Source organism: Eumetopias jubatus, unplaced genomic scaffold (assembly GCF_037043125.1).
Source record: "Eumetopias jubatus isolate StellerSeaLion01/CBP00866 unplaced genomic scaffold, mEumJub1_p1.0 scaffold_6, whole genome shotgun sequence".
NCBI classification, from domain to species: Eukaryota; Metazoa; Chordata; class Mammalia; order Carnivora; family Otariidae; genus Eumetopias; species Eumetopias jubatus.
Window position 1 is genome coordinate 140,562,633 of NW_028274812.1, and position 17,343 is coordinate 140,579,975.

A 17,343-nucleotide genomic window follows, 5' to 3' on the forward strand; every position below is an offset into this window, starting at 1 on the left:
CTCCCCCTGCTTGTGTTCCCTCTCTCGCTGTGTCTCTCTCTGTCAAATAAATAAAATCTTTAAAAAACAAACAAAACACTGCACTGTATTCTCTAAATAGGTGAATTGAAGGATATGTGAATTCTACCTCAACAGAGCTGCAATTTTTATAAATGGCACCTGTTTTTCCAATCATCCACCCCCATCTAGTACCCTTCATTGCTCCCTTCTTGCCCAACCAGACAAGATAAAACCCTACTGCTCAGCCATAACATCCTTCAATCCTTCTTAGTCTAGCCTGGTTTTCTGATCCTTATTGTTGAGGTTTCCTATTGAATTTGCTGTCTCTGACCCTATGGATTGATGGCTCATTTATAGAGACGGCAAGGATTGCACCCCTGGGATGACCCTGGTACGCCACACTCCCCAGGAGCTCAGGCCAAGTGTATGGGGGGATGGGACAGGGGCCCAGACCATTTTAGGCCAAGTCTGATATGTGACAACTACTCTCTGCCTCTTGTCTGTGAGTCCTTTTTCCTCCTTAATTCCTCCCCTTCGAGTTCCCATTTTCCATCTCTGTAAAATAATACGCATGCGGGGCACCTGGGTGGCTCAGTCGGCCAAGCATCCCACTCTTGGTTTCAACTCAGCTCATGATTTTAGGGTCGTGAGATCGAGCCCAGCCAGGGGCTCCACGTCAAGCAGGGCTCTGCTTGAGATTCTCTCCCTCCCGCCTGCCCCTCTCCCGGCTCACGCACATTCTCTCTCTCTTTCAAATAAATAAATAAAATCTTAAAAAAAAAACAAAATAAAATTACCATGTAACATTTTTAAACTATCAATATAATACACTCTTTTGAAATCTAAACATTTATGCCCAACCTTGTATCTTATTGGCAAAAGCCCAATGGCCACTTTTTGAAACAAGATTCCTAATATCGCACAGGAGGCTAGCAGAAGAGGAAGGGAGTCTGACTGCAGAAGGGAAGGACTACCATGCTCTGCCAGGACTGGTGAGAATTAGTTGTGGCAAAATAGGGGGCCATCCAGGTGGTCATTTGAGCACAGCCAGACATGCTCATAGCTCACACTGATTAGGATTGTGCTCATGTAGATTGAAAAAAATAACTGTTCTCCCAGAGCCCTGAGGTTTGGGCCTTAGAATAAATAAGAGCTACACTGAAGCTTTCTATACAATGTGGTCTTACAGACCAATATAATTTTGCATCTCACCTTCCTGATATTCAACAAGACTTTGGACCCAGAATATGTAACAGATGCCAAGAGCTATGGTTTCTGTTTTTGTTTTTTTTGAAAGGGGCTCACTCTAAGTGTCACATTCAAGGTAGTTTCCAAACATGACTTTCAAAGCGCAAAAGTTTCTTTCCAAAGCCTTTTTATCTTTTCCTTTTCCCCCTGGAAGATCAAAAGTCCTAGGAATCAGTAATAGGACCTAAGCCCCTGTTTTTCCTTACACAAAGTCCAGTACAACATTTTTTAAAGTTTGAGGCACACATGCTGTTGACTATGCAATTTGCAAACCAAGTTCCTACTTCCCATTCAATTCCTAACTTCATTTTTCATTTTTAAAGGGTCTAAAAAATAGATATATCAAAAAAGGAAATGTTACAGAATTAGCCTACATTTCTTTCTCTATAGCAATATAACATTTGTTTTCCTCTATCTGGCATTACATTTAATGTATTCCATAATAAGGCTCATGTTCAGAAATGCAGTAAGTAGTCTTATATATGCAATGGCCATGAGCAAAAGTCACTCAAATCTATGGGCTTTGGGGGGCGGGGGCATCAGTGATCAGCCGCAGCTGCTGCAGATTCAATCTCCAACTTCAGGCTGGGGCCACGCCCCCTTGAGCTGCTCCAGCCAATGACAGAGTGGGGCAGGTACCCAGGCAGGGTAAAGGAAGCGCGGTACTCCTCCCCAGGGCAAGTTTTGGTAGAGGACTTCTCACTGAACGCGAAATTGTTTTAGACCTGCACTGCCGTCTTCCTTCCTTCCCTCATCTCAGGGGTCAGACTTGCATTTCAATCTATGCCAGATTCCCCAGTTTCCCTCACAGGCATTTCACATGACAAATCTCTTAATTCTGTTCCCATCTTGGTATCTGCTCCTCAGAGAACCTGGACAAATACAATACATAATATTGAATTTCTAGATCATGGTCAATAAATAATTATTCGATATGAAGTCTGCACTATTGGGTCTATGTAAAAACTGTATTGTTGTCATTACCCTGGGAAAAAATGTCCCTTCTGGAGAGAAAAAAAGCTGTGGACCAAATATAATTACTTGTCATCTAGACTACTTTCAACAATATATTGCTTCTGTTTTAAGCCCTCAAGAAGTTTCAAGCAACTTAAGGAACAACTCACACATGTGATCATGGGTTTATTAATAAACACAATACACTAATAACTGGTGAAAAAGCAGATCTAAAATCTGCAAACTAGAACTAGAACCGGTTCACCAAGAGGAGATGGAGTTAGCATCCTCCTACCTACTCATTTTTCTATGGGTGAAAGAAGGAGTGCCATATGCTTTTGCTCAGAAGACTTCATCTCTCAACATTTTTTCATTGATCATTTACTTACACTTATGAGTAGATCAGATGCCAAATTTAGAATGCCCAAGTTATAAGGTATGAGAGTCAAATCCAAAAAGCTACTGACTTAAAAGATGAAACTCAAATACCATCCATGCTGTATTTCAGTCAAAACCTAAAATAATCTAAGATGTGTTTGATGGTTTATGATTAGAATTCATGCTTACTTTTCAAAGCTGCAAAACCCAGCACACATGAGCACATACTACAAGTACAGAAAGGACACAAAAGGCTCCTTGGTGTAGCCAAAGAACTTCCTCAGAACAATGAGGCCTTAACACTTCAGCTGTACTCAGATTTTGCACCCCCTGAGAAGTGTGCCTTGTCTATGGATTTGTACACACTCACTAGTAGTAGGTGCTGCAGTTGAATCCATGGGAACCATCTGATCAATCTGAAATCAAGGTTTGAGTCCAGCATGGTTGAGGTAGGGCCATTTCTCGTCTTAAAAAATTTTTTCATGATTTTAAAAAAAAGATAATCAGCTCGACTTCTGGGGAAGATGGTATAGTAGGAGGATCCTAAGCTCACCTTGTCCCATACATACAGCTAGAAAATAGCCACATCAGTGTAAATAACCCAAAAAATGACCTGAAGACTGGCAGAACAGACTTACCACCGCTAAACATAGAGAGGAGGCCACATTGAAAAGAGTAAGAAGGGTGGAGATGGTCGGGAACCAAACTGATTCGTGAGACTGTCTGTGGGAGGGAGGGACACTGCAAGCATGAACAGAAGCAAACCCCACACCAGGCGTCCCAAGCACTGGGGACCTGCACTGGGAAAATGAACCCCCATCACATTTGGCTTTGAAAACCACGGGGACTGAACTTTGCCAGTTCTTACAACCAGCGGGTCTTACCCCCAGAACCTTAAAAAATCAGCGGGCTCTGCTCTCAGACAGCTGGAGGGTGATAGGAAACTAAGTCCTGAACCCTAAAGAGACAACATAGCAAACAGCCCTGCTGAGATACAGCACAGAAGCAGCAGTCTGAGAAATACCTGGAATATACTGTGGTATACAGAAGGAGATTTATTTACAAGTCTCAGAACATGTGCTTGAGAAGCAGGGAATCTTTAGGAATCTTCTCCAAAAGGAAAAATCTTCCATTCCTCTCTCCCGCACCCCTGCCTGAACAGGGCACCCACAGGAACCAGCTCAAACACTCTCCAGCTAGCTTGCTAACACTGCACAATCCCCTCTCTTTGGCCCCATCCGATCTGCCCTTGGCAGGAGTCCATTCAGAACAGCACCACAAAATGGCATTGTGCAAGCAGCTGCAATAGGGCCCAACACCACTCCCAAGGGACTCCTGCCTTGGGGAGAGGGGACAATAACCACACACACACCAGTTAGACTGTGGTCCCAACAGTGGACTGGGGCAGACATCTGGTCTGACCGAAGGCCCCACCCACCAACTACAGCCTGTCAGGGAACAAAACAGGAAGGGTACCCTTTAGTTCAGTGTGACCACAGCTCTGGAAAATGCCTGGTCTGAACCAACTCAAGCCCAAGGCAGCCCAACTGGCCCATTAGCAACACAGGACCCAAATCCTGCCCACAACAGGCAAAGAGAACCATTGCAGCCAACTGAACTGAAAGCAAATGCAGCTTAGGCACAATGGTAGGGTGCACTCAACACACACAGGAAACAACCATGAAGCACCAGGTTCTGGTGAACAGGGGACATTGCACTACAGGGCACTATAGGACCTCTTCTCCATGAGGCCACTACTTTCAAGAGCAGGAGACATAGCTGATTTCCTAATACAGAAACAGACACAGAGAGTTAGATAAAATGAGGAGATAGAGGACTATGTCCCAAATGAAAGAACAAGACAAAACCAGAGCAAGAGACCTAAATGAAACAGAGATAAGTAATATGCTTGAGAGATCATTTAAAGTAATGGTCATAAAGATACTCCCTGGACTTAAGACTGGAGGATCTCAGTGAGACATTCAAGAGAGAGAGAAAACATAAAAATGAACCAATCAGAGATAAAGAGCTCAATAACTAAAATTAAAAATATACAGGAGGGAACAAATAGTAGACTAGAGAAAGCAGAAGAATGGATTAGCAACTGGGATGACAGAGTAATGGAAAGCAATCAAGATGGACAGAGAAAGAAAAAAGAATAACAAAAAATGAGAGGAGATTAAGGAACTCAGTGACACCATAAAATGAAACATTTACATTACAGGGGTCCCAGAAGAAGAAAGAGGAAAGGTGGGAAAAATTTATTTCAAGAAATAACAGGTGAAAACTTCCCTAATCTGGGAGAGGAAACAGAAATCCAAACCCAGGGTTTGGATCCAAACACAGAGAGCACCCCCTGCCAAAATCAACCCAAGGAAGTCCACACCAAGACAGAAGAAATTAAAATGGCAAAATGCAGTGATAAAGCCGGAGGTATCACAATTCCAGACTTCAAGTTATATTACAAAGCTGTAGTAATCATAATCACAACAGTATGGTACTGCCACAAAAAGACACATATTTCAATAGAACACAAAGTAGCCCAGGAGCAAAACCATGATTATATGGTCAATTAATCTTTTGACAAAAGAGGAAAGAATATTCAATGGGAAAACTGGAAAGCTACATGCAAAAGAATGAAACTGGACCACTTTCTCACAACAGACACAAAAATAAACCCAAAATGGACCCAATGTTGAGACCTGAAACCATCAAAATCCTAGGAGAGCACAGGCAAAATGTCTCTGACACTGGCCGTAGCAACATTTTCTAGATATGTCTCCTGAGGCAGGGGAACCAAAAGCAAAAATAAAATTATTGGAACTATATCAAAGTAAGAAGCTTCTGCCCAGGGAAGGAAACAATCAACAAAACTGAAAGGCAACCTACAGAATGGGAGAAAATATTTGCAAATGACATATCCAAGAGAGGGTTAGTATCCAAAATATATAAAGAACTGATACAACTCAACACCCCAAAAAAACAAATAATCCAATTAAAAGATGGGCAAAAGACACGAACAGACATTTCTCCAAAGAGGACATGCAGATGCCCAACAGACACATGAAAAGGTGCTCAACATCACTCATCAGGGAAATATAAATCAAAACTACAATGATATAACTTCACACCTGTCAGAATGGCTAAAATCCAAAACACAAGAAACAAGTGTTGGTGAGAATGTGGAAAAAAAGGAACCCTCTTGCACTGTTGGTGGGAATGCAAATAGGTGCAGCCACCCTGGAAAATGGTGTGGAGGGTCCTCAGAATCTTAAAAATGGAATTACCCTATGATCCAGTGACTCCACTACTAGGTATCTACCCAATGAATACAAAAACAGTAATTTGAAGGGAAACATGCACCTCTATGTTTATTGCAGAATTATTTACAATAGCCAAAATATGAAAGCAGCCCAAGTGTCCACTGATAGATAAATGAATAAAGAAGAGGTGATATGTTATTCAGCCATAAAAGAGAATGAAATCTTGCCATATGCAACAACATGGATGGATCTAAAGTGTATAATGCTAAGTGAAATAAGTCAGAGAAATACAGACACCATATAATTTCACACATTATTTGGAATTTAAGAAACAAAACAAATGAACAAAAAAGAGAGAGAGAGACAAACCAAAAAACAGACTCTTAAGTGTAGAGAACAAACTGACGGTTACCAGAAGGAGGAACGGGGTAGGGACAAAAGAGATGATGGTGATTAAGGAGTACACTTGCTGTGATGAGCACCAGGTGATGAATGGAAGTACTGAATCACTATACTGTACACCTGCAACTAATAGGTCATTCTATGTTAATTATGCTCAAATTTTAAAAATGATGAAAAAATTTATATATATAAACAAAAAACATAAAGTTGTGTGTGTGTATATATATATTCCATATATTTTTATATATATATATAACCTATTATATATATATACACATATAAACCTAACACTATTATTCTAATTTGGATAAAGAAATATAGGGGGAAATGAATAAGGAAAAATGGGCAGATGGAGATGTGATTGGGGGAGAAAGTTAGACAGAAAAATGCCACACCCAACACACACACACACACACACACACACACACACACACACACACACACAGAAAAATCAATGCCTTCCGAAAGACTCGGGACAATTTGCCAGAAGTGGTACGCGTTCTATTTCTCATATCAATTCCCAACCAAAAATAACCTGTCTTTAAAACATTAAGCAAAAACTCAATTTTGAACAATATTCCAATAAAACCTCCCTAGTTTACCTTATTCTCTGGATGTTCTCTGTCCTGGTAAAACTAGGATAGAACAATGATCTAATGCAGTCCTCAATTAGAGGTTCAAGAGACAGTTGATCATCCAGCCGGCTGGCCAACATCAAGCCAGATCTGACATTCAGGGATCTTATTTTCCCCAACAGGTAATTTTAGATCCAAAAAAGTTATACTTTGTATTTTTATTACTTCTTTCTTTATAATAAAAGTCCCCTTATAACACTAATACATTAGGAAAACAAAGAGTCAGGCAATTATGTTTGACAGGCGGGAGAACAGGACTACAACACACTTGCAATCTCCAGCGGCATCGGCTGGGACCGCCATCTTGCACAACAACCGGGGGCACCAAATTCAAGATGAATGGTGCAACTAGTAGCCTCAGCCTAGCAGCTGAAGGACACTAGGGTCTCAGACGGTACTTTCTAACCTCCCTACGGCTTCTGCCTTGCTGGTACCCACTGCTCCCTAGATGGCTGAAGAGGGAAGTGATGAGATTACAACCTTAGTGGAATGCTCCCAAAGTCCTATCAACTGTGCCAGCATCGAGGAGGAAAATACAGGACTCCAGGACTCACAGCAAACAAAATACATCCTCCCATCAGGCTCCCTAGGACTACAACTGAAGGGAGCAGGAACTCCTCTCAACTCTTTTCACTGTTCACGTAGTATCTGCTGGGAACCATCCAGCAGTCAGTCAATCAGAGGAGAATGGGCTCTTACCCTTCCCATTAAACTTTTCAAAGCTGTCATCTCCATACTTTGGCACTCAACAATAACAAAATCACCAGTTCTCCATTTTAATAGGAGCCCATCAAATATATTTGGTAGAACTTAAACTCATGTCCTTGGAACTAAATTCCAAGTGACTGTGCTAGTTATCAAAGAGCTGGCGGAAGCCTGAAGAAGAAACATGAAATCAGCAAATCCTGAAATCTCTCTGCAAGTATCACTTCTCTGCCCCTATTATCAAACCCAGTTATTCACACCTACAGGGTTGGTCAGGGGGAGGGGTCAGGGTGTCATAAACCAACAGAGGAAAACACATTTCCATGGACAAATAGGCAAATGAAATCACCTCCACCAGCAAGGGGTGTAGGAAAGTGATATTTCTATTATGTCCCAGTAAGGTAACAGGGAACACAGAGGGCTATTGTCCCAGTCCTAGAGGCCATAGTTCACCATAATACGCACTCGTAATATACTTGCAAATATATTTCAATAATATTTAGGATTTCTCATTATAATCATATTAAAAAAATTATTAAAATCACCAATAAAGACCCTCCCAACCCCCCAAAGAACCATTTAGGATGCTTCTGGGTTTTCCACTACTCTTGACAACAATTGAACACACATATGAATAAATTTGACTTCCTTAAGGTAATTCAATTCCTAGGAATTTATCCTATCATAGAATATGATTTTGTAAAGATTTTTATTTATTTGAGAGAGAGTGAGCGTACGCACAAGTTGGGGGAGGGATAGAGAGAATCTCAAGCAGCCTCCCGCAGAGCACAAAACCCGAAGCAGGGCTTGATCCCACGATCCTGAGATCATGACCTGAGTCGACATCAAGAGTCAGACACTTAGCTGACTAAAGCACCCAGGCGCCCCTAGAATATGATTTTTTAAAAGAAAAAAGCCCTTGCTTGAAATTTTATGGCTAAGTTGCCTTCCAGAAGGGTTGTACCAATTTATACTCCCACTGTCAGTGTGTAAGAGTTCTCATTTCAGACTGTTTTCGAAAACACACAGGCAACTCAAATTGCCAACGTGATAGGAGAGCAATTATCTGCCTGAATCTGGCCTAGCCTGCAAAGAGGAAATAAAGGTTCTTCTTGCTGCTTCCTCAGAAAACTCAATTTGTACCCTTCTGTGAGCAAAAAAGAAGAATCCGTTCACTATCGCAAACTTAAGAGGAAATCAAGTACCAGCTTTATTACAAGGAATTGTTGAGCTTCCCCCAGGAGAACAGTAAATGTTCTGGTATTTTTAATAGCCCACATTCACAGAGAAAACACAAAGGACATCTGCCACTGCATGTATTGATATAAACTGTATTAGCAGCAATAATAAAACTGTATCTTGTGTGTTATCCTCGCTATTAATGCCAGTCCAGTCCATGAAAACTTGATTACTTTCAGAATGATAAATAAAATTTCAAGCCCCAGAATCATCTAAAGCACGAGTTTATGGGTTCCCCCAAATTAAAAACATATATATGTTGTTTGACATAAACACTGATCTCATCTCATCCCATTCAATTCCTGTCTGGGCTCTTATTCTAAAGACGTAATAGAGTATGCTAAGCACTTAGACTTGGATGCATGCTCCAAAGAGAATAGCTCTCTCATCAGGCTGCTTTAAAACACCAGAATTCAGCTTCAAAACACTACTTTATTCCTCCCCAAAATAAGATTTTAAAACTGAAATAAATGGCCATGTGAAATGAATTCCATTCTGAAGGGGAACTGGTGTTTGCTTGCAGGCTCATCATTAAAATAGATGTTGGTCAAGAATCTCTAACTGAAAATTTGAGATTTAAAACATCTTGTCACTTTCAGGTTGGTATGTACCTCTCCGTTTGTTTCTCCAAGAAGATGGATGTATGTCAGGGAGGCATTTATGCATTTATGGTGGGAGGGAAAAGATAATGCTGCTTAATAATGTTCTATAATTACAAAAAAAAAAAACCACACACACAACAACACACGCCCAAGAACTGAATAGCACAGGCACTGAGAAGTTAAGTCTCATGAGACCGAGACCTGTAATAGACACCTTCTCTGTATCTTTTCCCACAGTGTAATAGACACACCTTCTTTGTAGCTTTTCCCACAGTGTCCTTTCCAGTTCAAACATTCTATGTGGTTTTTTTTTTTTTTTAAGATTGTATTTATTTAGAGAAAGTGTGTGAGTGGGGGAGGAGGAGCAGAGGGAGCGGGAGAAAGAATCTCAAGCAGATTCTGAGCTGAGCATGGAGCCCAACGCAGGGTTCAATCTCATGACCCTGAGATCACGACCTGAGCTGAGATCAAGAGTCGAACCCTTAACTGACTGAGCCTCCCAGGTGCCCCCAAACATTCTATGGTTTTGTGTGTAATGTTAAGAGACTTCTTAATACAAGGAGATCTAAAAAATGCCCGAGTGCAGACATCACTTGGGGAAATGTGTCTGATGCTGCTACTGGAAGTCAGGTTGACAGTGACGGATTTCCATTGTCCCCTGCCGTCCAAGTCCCCAGATCCACCACATTTCACAAGCACACTGCGGTTTTCCAAGAACCCCCTTTATTTTTTCCTACTGGTAACTTCCGCCAGTTCTGGTTATACGAAAAATGAATTAATGATCACTCAAGAGTTTACGGTGTCATGGACAGAACCGATGGAAGAGGAGGTGTGACAGGAAGGGGGAAAACTGGGGACACACGAGGCATTCTTACCCTGCATGATCAGGAGCGGGGGACAGCTGTTAGCCCATCAAGAGGTAGGCATTCATAAAACACTGTGTATCGGTGTCCTAGAGCCGCCATAACTGATTCCCACAAATCGGGTGGCTTAAAACCAGAAGCTTATCACCTCACTATTTTCTGGAGGCCAGAAGTCTGAAATCAAGGCACTGGCAGAGTTGGTTTCTCCTGGAGGCTGGGGGAGAACCTGTTCTGTGCTCTCCTCTAGCTTCTGGTGGCTTCTGGCAATCCTTGGGAGTTCCCTTGTCTGTGGCTACCATCACCCTTCCCTCTGCCTACGTCTTCACATGGTCTTCCCTATATGGGTCCCCAGCACCGTGTCTCCCATGGCCTCCTTACAAGGAGGCCACCAGCCATTAGGAAGGGAGGGCCCACCCTAATCCAGTATGTCCTCATCTTAACTAGTTACACCTACAAAGATCCTATTTCCAAAGAAGAACATGTTCTGAGGTTGAGTTCAGGGGAACATGAATCAACCCAGTACACAATGATGCAATCACAGGTGAACTTCCCATTCAGACTTGCAGTCGGTAGCTGTAAGTGCATTCATTCCACAGCGTTTGCTCAACCCTGTGTCCTGTAACCCGGCCTAGCGGGTTCGGGGATCTCAGTCAGCATCTGCTGAGTGATGCATGAATGAACCTTTTGATTCAGCACCAAAGCCCTTTGGAGCATGGATCTGCTGAGTGACAGCATCTTTCTTCCATAAGCCCTGTCTGCTACCTCCAGGGTCATTTCCTCTAACGTAGACCGCGAAGGTAAAAGAAAGTCAAGATGCCCACACTGCGGTGACCTGAATGCACAAACCTGCCCGGCTCTGGTGCACACCCCTACCCCTCCAGCCTCCCACCCACTTCACCTTCATCACCCATTACCTGTAACACACTGAACTTGCCTTGGTCTCTTTCCAAAGGACACAACCGAGATTGAGAGAAACCACTCTCTCTCCTTTCACGTCCATATATAATCAGTTTCTATGTAAGTACAAACAGGAATAAGCAAGTTTGGGAATAAAACACACAGGACACTAGACAAGCATACAGATCAGCTGGCGAGAGCAGAAGCACCTTCGCCCGCTGACTCCAAACACCGTGCACCAGGATCTCAGGTAGTAGGATTCACAGGGGATGGGCCGCACCAGCCAGTGAAAGCTGGCTGAGACCCCTCCTCCTAGGCAGGCTCCAAAATGCAGTGACCAACAGGAGGAAGGGGACCGGAGACAGGGGAGGGAGGGGGTGGCAATCAGGGAAAGCTTTGCAAAGTGATTTTGAGCCGGGGTGTAGAAAGTGAAGTCAGAGATTTCCACACAGACAAGGTCGAAAAAGGGCTTTCTAAGTAGGGGAATGAGCAAGGGAGAAGCACAGAGACGTGAACCTAACCTAGCGTGTGCGCAGACCAGAAGCTTTTCTGCAATGCTGCCATGCTCAGTGCATGGCTGGAGTAGACTGCAGAAGAATCCAGTCCGGAGCATCACCTGCTTTGATATATTTGTTTAAGATTTTATTTATTTATTTGTCAGAGAGAAAGAGAGAGAGAGAGAGCACAAGCAGGGGGGGGCAGCAGGCAGAGGGAGAAGCAGGCTCCCCGCTGAGCAGGGAGCCTGATGTGGGACTCGATCCCAGGACCCTGGGATCATGACCTGAGCTGAAGGCAGATGCTTAACCAACTGAGCCACCCAGGCGCCACTGCTTTGGATATTTTAGAGCCTCGTTCTGGGTGGTAGAGAGCACAGACCGGACAAGGGGCGGCGCAGAAAAACAGACAGCCAGACATGTGGTGGTCCCAAGTGGTGGCCGTGGATGCGCAGAGGAGTGGACAGAACCTAGTGACAGCCAGGCTGCCCACCTGAGAGGACCCAGTGACAAAGGGACGAGGGCGGTAAGGGAGAGGGAAGCAGGTTTCCGGGCCCTCCGCAGACACCTGTCACAATGCCGTGTTCTCGTGGAGTTGTTCCCTCCGCCTAAAACACCTTTCCTCCTGCCCCACACCTGGCCCTGTGCCTAGCATACTGGGGACTCAAAAACTCTGGCAGAAATCAATGCATGAGTATGTGTTTTGTGCCCCCCAAAAGAAAAGATGATACAGATGAGAAACCGGTAATAACCTACTTTGGGCCGAAGTGAAAGCTTTTCATTCCCTATCCCAACCCAAAATATGGCCGGAGGGGCTCTTTAACTGAGGCTCCCAGAAGCACTGAAAACAGAACTGACAAAATAACTACAGTAGGTCACTGATTCATTCATTGAACACCTAATAAGTGCCAGGAGCTCTTCTGAGTGTGTGTGTGTGTGTGTGTGTGTGTGTGTGTGTGTGTCTGGGCGGGGAGCAGTGGGGTACAGTTTTGGGGGTGAAACCAAAAAATGAAGTTTGTTCATTAAACACTAGGGAGAGTTGTGATCACTATTTAAAAATGATTTTTAGGGTGCCTGGGTGGCTCAGTTGGTTAAGCGACTGCCTTCAGCTCAGGTCATGATCCTGGAATCCCGGGATCGAGTCCCGCATCGGGCTCCCTGCTCAGCAGGGAGTCTGCTTCTCCCTCTGATCCTCTTCCCTCTCGTGCTCTCTATCTCTCATTCTCTCTCTCTCAAATAAATAAAATCTTAAAAAAAAATAAAAAATAAAAATGATTTTTAATGCTATAACTTCCTGGCTATATGGTTATCTTCGTTGCTCCCCTATTTTCCCACACACATCATTAGAAAGTAATGATTAGAAAGTTTGTGAATTTGTTTCAGAAAAACCGAACGACTGTGCTCCACAACCTGTGGGGAAGGGAATGCAGAAAGGAGACGAGTCAAAGAGAGACGGAAAATCCAAGAGCCTGAGGGTAGGAAGAACGGATGTGTGAAGGAGCAAACCACAGACACAGAAACTTGAGGACAACAAACCGTCTTTGTGCCTCAAAGCAAACACCTCAGCCTTCCTAAGCCTCTTCGTGGTGGGAAATGAGCCCTGAGTTGCAACCCTTTTATGTCATTACTTGTTCTCCAAGAACTCATGGAATCAAGTGCAATCCAACCTGCGGGGGAGAAGGCAGGCTCTCCCTGACCTCAGACAGCTGCGGAGAACAGACCCGAGCTCCCAAAGAAGTAACAAGGCTACTATAATGTGTTATGAGGAATCACTGCATTAGCGTCCGTTCCTCAAGATTCATAAAAAGCTCTTCCCAAACAAACATCAACAGAATACAAAATTTTCACTGCTCTGTCCACGGTCTTCACCAGGTGATCCTGAGGAGAGGGGTGGCCCACTAGGTTAAGGCCCCGGTGACAGACAACATTTTTACAACTAGTATGGAGACCCCTGCTGCGCTGGGTATTACCTTCTAGTTGCTAGAAGTCTAGGTAATCTGGGGGAGGGGCCAGGGCAGGCAGGGGCGACCCAAGGGGGTCTGCTTCTCAACTAGTATGGAAGAATTTCTCTATTATTAAAAATTAGTATGAGATAAAATACCGACCCTGTGTTAAGAGCCTCAGAATAGGGGTTGGAAAGCTTTTTCTGTAAAGAGCAAAAGCGTGAAGATTTTAGGCTGTGTGGGTCATATGTCACAACCACACAACTGTAAGAGTAGCCAGAGACAACACATAAATAAGTCGGTACCTGGTTGTGTTCCAGGGTAACTCTACAGAACGAGGCGGCAGGACAGAGAGAGCACACGGGCCCTCGTTTGCAACCCCTACCTTACAACATGGCAGAGCTCATCCAATCTTCAACCCCAACCTCATTACAGCACGGTCTTACCAACTGATTTAACCTACCGCCAAGGAGTCTCCTGTGCAGGCTTCATCTTCACAGACCCCAAGAGACTGAGTCAAAGCCCGCGGTCAAAGCGCCCCCAGGCCACCCAAATTAAGATACTCACCCAGAGAAATCCGTAGTGAGGATTCCATAGTGGAAGATGTATATGCGGCTGATGTGGCATATTGTAAGGTATCCCATTGCTACAAAAAAGGAGTATCTGAAACGAGAAACAGCGAGGATCAGATGATTACACAGGGCGATAACACAATCAATTTTCTCCTTTTCCTCTCCCTCACCCCCCACATGCAATCCATCGCAAAGTCCCCTCTGCTCTATCTGCAACACAGTCCGCACGCTCCCCCTCACTTTTGCACTCATTGCCTGGAACCCTTCATCTTTTGTCATGGGGACAGCACAGTGGAGTCATCCAGGGAGCTTTACAAACTGCAGACACCTGGGCCTCACCCCTGATATTCGGACTTAATTGGTACAGGATACCCCCAGCAGGTGTTAAGTCCATTGTGCAGCCGGAGCTGGGAACCACTGACCCGGAAGGTCTTGCTCTCAGATTTTCCTCTTCCCAAAGCCCTGCGCTTATACCAGATCTTTGTAAAATACAGGCCAGCGTTACCCTGCCGACCACTCCCTTCCTCAAACACTATGTTCTCTTGGCTTCTATTCTTCGTGTTTGCTTCCCACCTCTCTGGTTAATTCTTCCACGGCTCTTACTCAGCCTATCTTACTCCACTTACTCCTTAGGTGTTAGCGTTCCCAAGGGCTCTGCTCGGGACCCTACCCGCCCAAGCCTGAGGCTTCAGTTACCACATACTACGGATCGCTCCATGTCTTCCTACTGAGACAGGCCCTGACCTCATGGGATAAACCGGCAAAACCCACACACGCACGCTCATGCACGCATGCACACGCACACGCGCACCATTCGGAACACTCATCAATTTGCAATTCTACATCTGTGACGTGAAAGGACAAAAACTCAACTGAGTAAATGCTGAAGATCTAATTATCTTCGTTTAAGTGATGTGTGGCTCTGGCAGCAGCATTCCATCTAGCAAGGAGAGGGGAGCTCCAAGGAGTGGTACAAAATGGAAGGTTTTTACAGGCAGAAGGGTGGAATAAGGAAGTGACTAGGAAAAGAGAAGAAGGGATTGTTTCAAGCAAGGCCACTTTCCCTTAGAGGGAAGCGTCTTACCATGCGGGATGACCTCATCTTCCCTTTGGGGGATGGAGAGGGCCATGTGACAGATCCTCCTTGGTGCTGACCAGAAAATTCCTAGCTGACCAGGGAGGACTTACATTTCTGGGAGAGGTTGAAAACTGCAGCCAGGTTGGTGAGTTGGCCCAAGTGACTCCATTGTGGGTCTATGGTTTTCTTTTTAACAGTGATAATCTAATTCACCATTGTCTCCCCTACTAGACCAAGAGCCCCATGAAGGCCAAGAATGTCTTATGTGTTTCATTCACAAGAGCAGACAACTGCATGCTGTGCGAACCAGTAACTAAATAAATGTTGTCTGGCTCAAAAGCCTCCAATGGGTCCCACTGTCCAGTCACATCAAAACTCCTGAACGCAACATGTGGTGTGCTTCATGCACTGAGCTCTAGCTTTCCCTTCTGGACTCCTCTCCAGCCACGCTCCTGGTCCACCTTATGTTCAAACTACACCAGCTGCTCACTCTCCACAATTACAGCTTCCATTTTCAGGCCAAATGTCTTCCACATAGCCCTTCCCCTGCCTGCAGCCCCCTTTCTCCATCCTCTCGTCCACCTGCGAACTGCCTAAGCACCAGGTAAGGCTCAGCTCCCAGTCAGTCCCCTGGCTCAGGCTCACCCCACCTACCCCACCGCCCCTCCAACACAATTCCTTGCCACACTGCCAGTATTTCTTGAGCTCTGCATGCCAACATACACAATTATAACGCTGAAATGATATGCATGTGTCTGTCACGCCAACTCACGGTGACCTTGGGCATCCGCACCCTTGACCATGGAAGGGCTTCAGATACTGTTAGTTGAAATGAACTGAAAGGAGTACATTTGACATTTTAAATGGCTCAGGAGCCTCTCAGAGACAGACATAAATGCAGAAGGTATAGTATTTAAACATGGGTCATAAAACAGGGAAGATGTATTTTATCGTATTAAATTATACTGAACTTGACAAAGTCACATTAAAATAACTCATGAAGACTAAACCTACGGAATAGTGAAGTAGGAATAATAAAAACTCATTTGGTGGCAAGGGAGAACCAGACAGTGAGTGTGAAAGAGTTGTGAAAACTCTCAAGCACTACATGTCTTTATGTTCTCTTTACTGCTATTTACAAACAAAGATGTTACAACCAAAAAAAGACTTTCCCAGCCTCGGGTTCATCCTTAACCCTTTCCAAAATAGGAAGATGGTGAACAAAGCAAGTGACTAAGAGAAAGCAACTTTCTGAAGACTGAGCAGAAGCAGAATGGAGTTAGTTAGGCCTTTCCGTGTCCAGGCTCTGTTTCTTTCTCTGGCCAGTTTGTGAGGGTCAAGGCAAAAAAAATCACAAACTCAAAAGACAAATTCTCCCAGGGCCCTTTTGAATGCAGCCATGCCTGCTTCCTCTTTCTCCTCAACAGGAGCTAGACCCATACCTACCCCTGCCCCTCCACCCAGAGAGAAAAGCAAGTTCCACTCACTTGTTATAATAAGAGCTACTTATTAAGGATGGCGCCAAGTACTATGTCCCAATACAACAGGGCAATGTATTCATGCTCTAGACAAACGAAAAAAAATCTAAGGAATCCAGGAGTGGTAGACAGAGTACATATCCTGGAGCGAGACCAACATGATTTCAAATCCCAGCAATGGCAAAACTCCTGTGAGAAGTCAAGAGAGTAGTTATTTTAAGAAGGAGGGGTGTGGTAGAGATTGGGGCAGAGTGATGATAATATTCCCCTACTGATCTAGGTGGTGGTAACATGGATGTATTCAATTTGTGCAAATTCATGGATCTGTATACCTATTTACTTCTCTGAACTTTCATTTCCCCGCCTTGGCAGAGAAAAAAAATCTGAATCCCATAGAATTGTCCTAGAAAGAATATATTTGCAATAATGACACGAAATATTAAGTATATCAAATGATACACTAAATAAGACTTTCTATATTAAAAACCATGAAAACTATTTAAAAGAGCTTGGCTTAGCACTTGGCACAAAGCAGGTACCCCCCCCCAACTGGTCACCGCGTTACCACATTCCGATACGAAGCTGTCAGTCT

General features: G+C 44.0%; 1 protein-coding gene across 7 annotated transcripts in view; it reads right to left on the reverse strand.

Annotated features, from left to right (window-relative positions):
- MBOAT1 (membrane bound glycerophospholipid O-acyltransferase 1) overlaps nt 1–17,343 on the reverse strand; it is a 140,942-nt gene that overhangs the window by 61,983 nt on the left and 61,616 nt on the right. For all 7 annotated transcript variants that reach the window (XR_015768385.1, XR_015768384.1, XR_015768383.1 and 4 more), the window contains exon 4: nt 14,191–14,286. Coding sequence is in view for 4 of the 7 variants with exons in the window: in XM_028107372.2 (XP_027963173.1) it covers nt 14,191–14,286 (96 nt within the window). In the remaining 3 variants the exon portion in view is untranslated. The remainder of the gene's footprint in view (nt 1–14,190; nt 14,287–17,343) is intronic.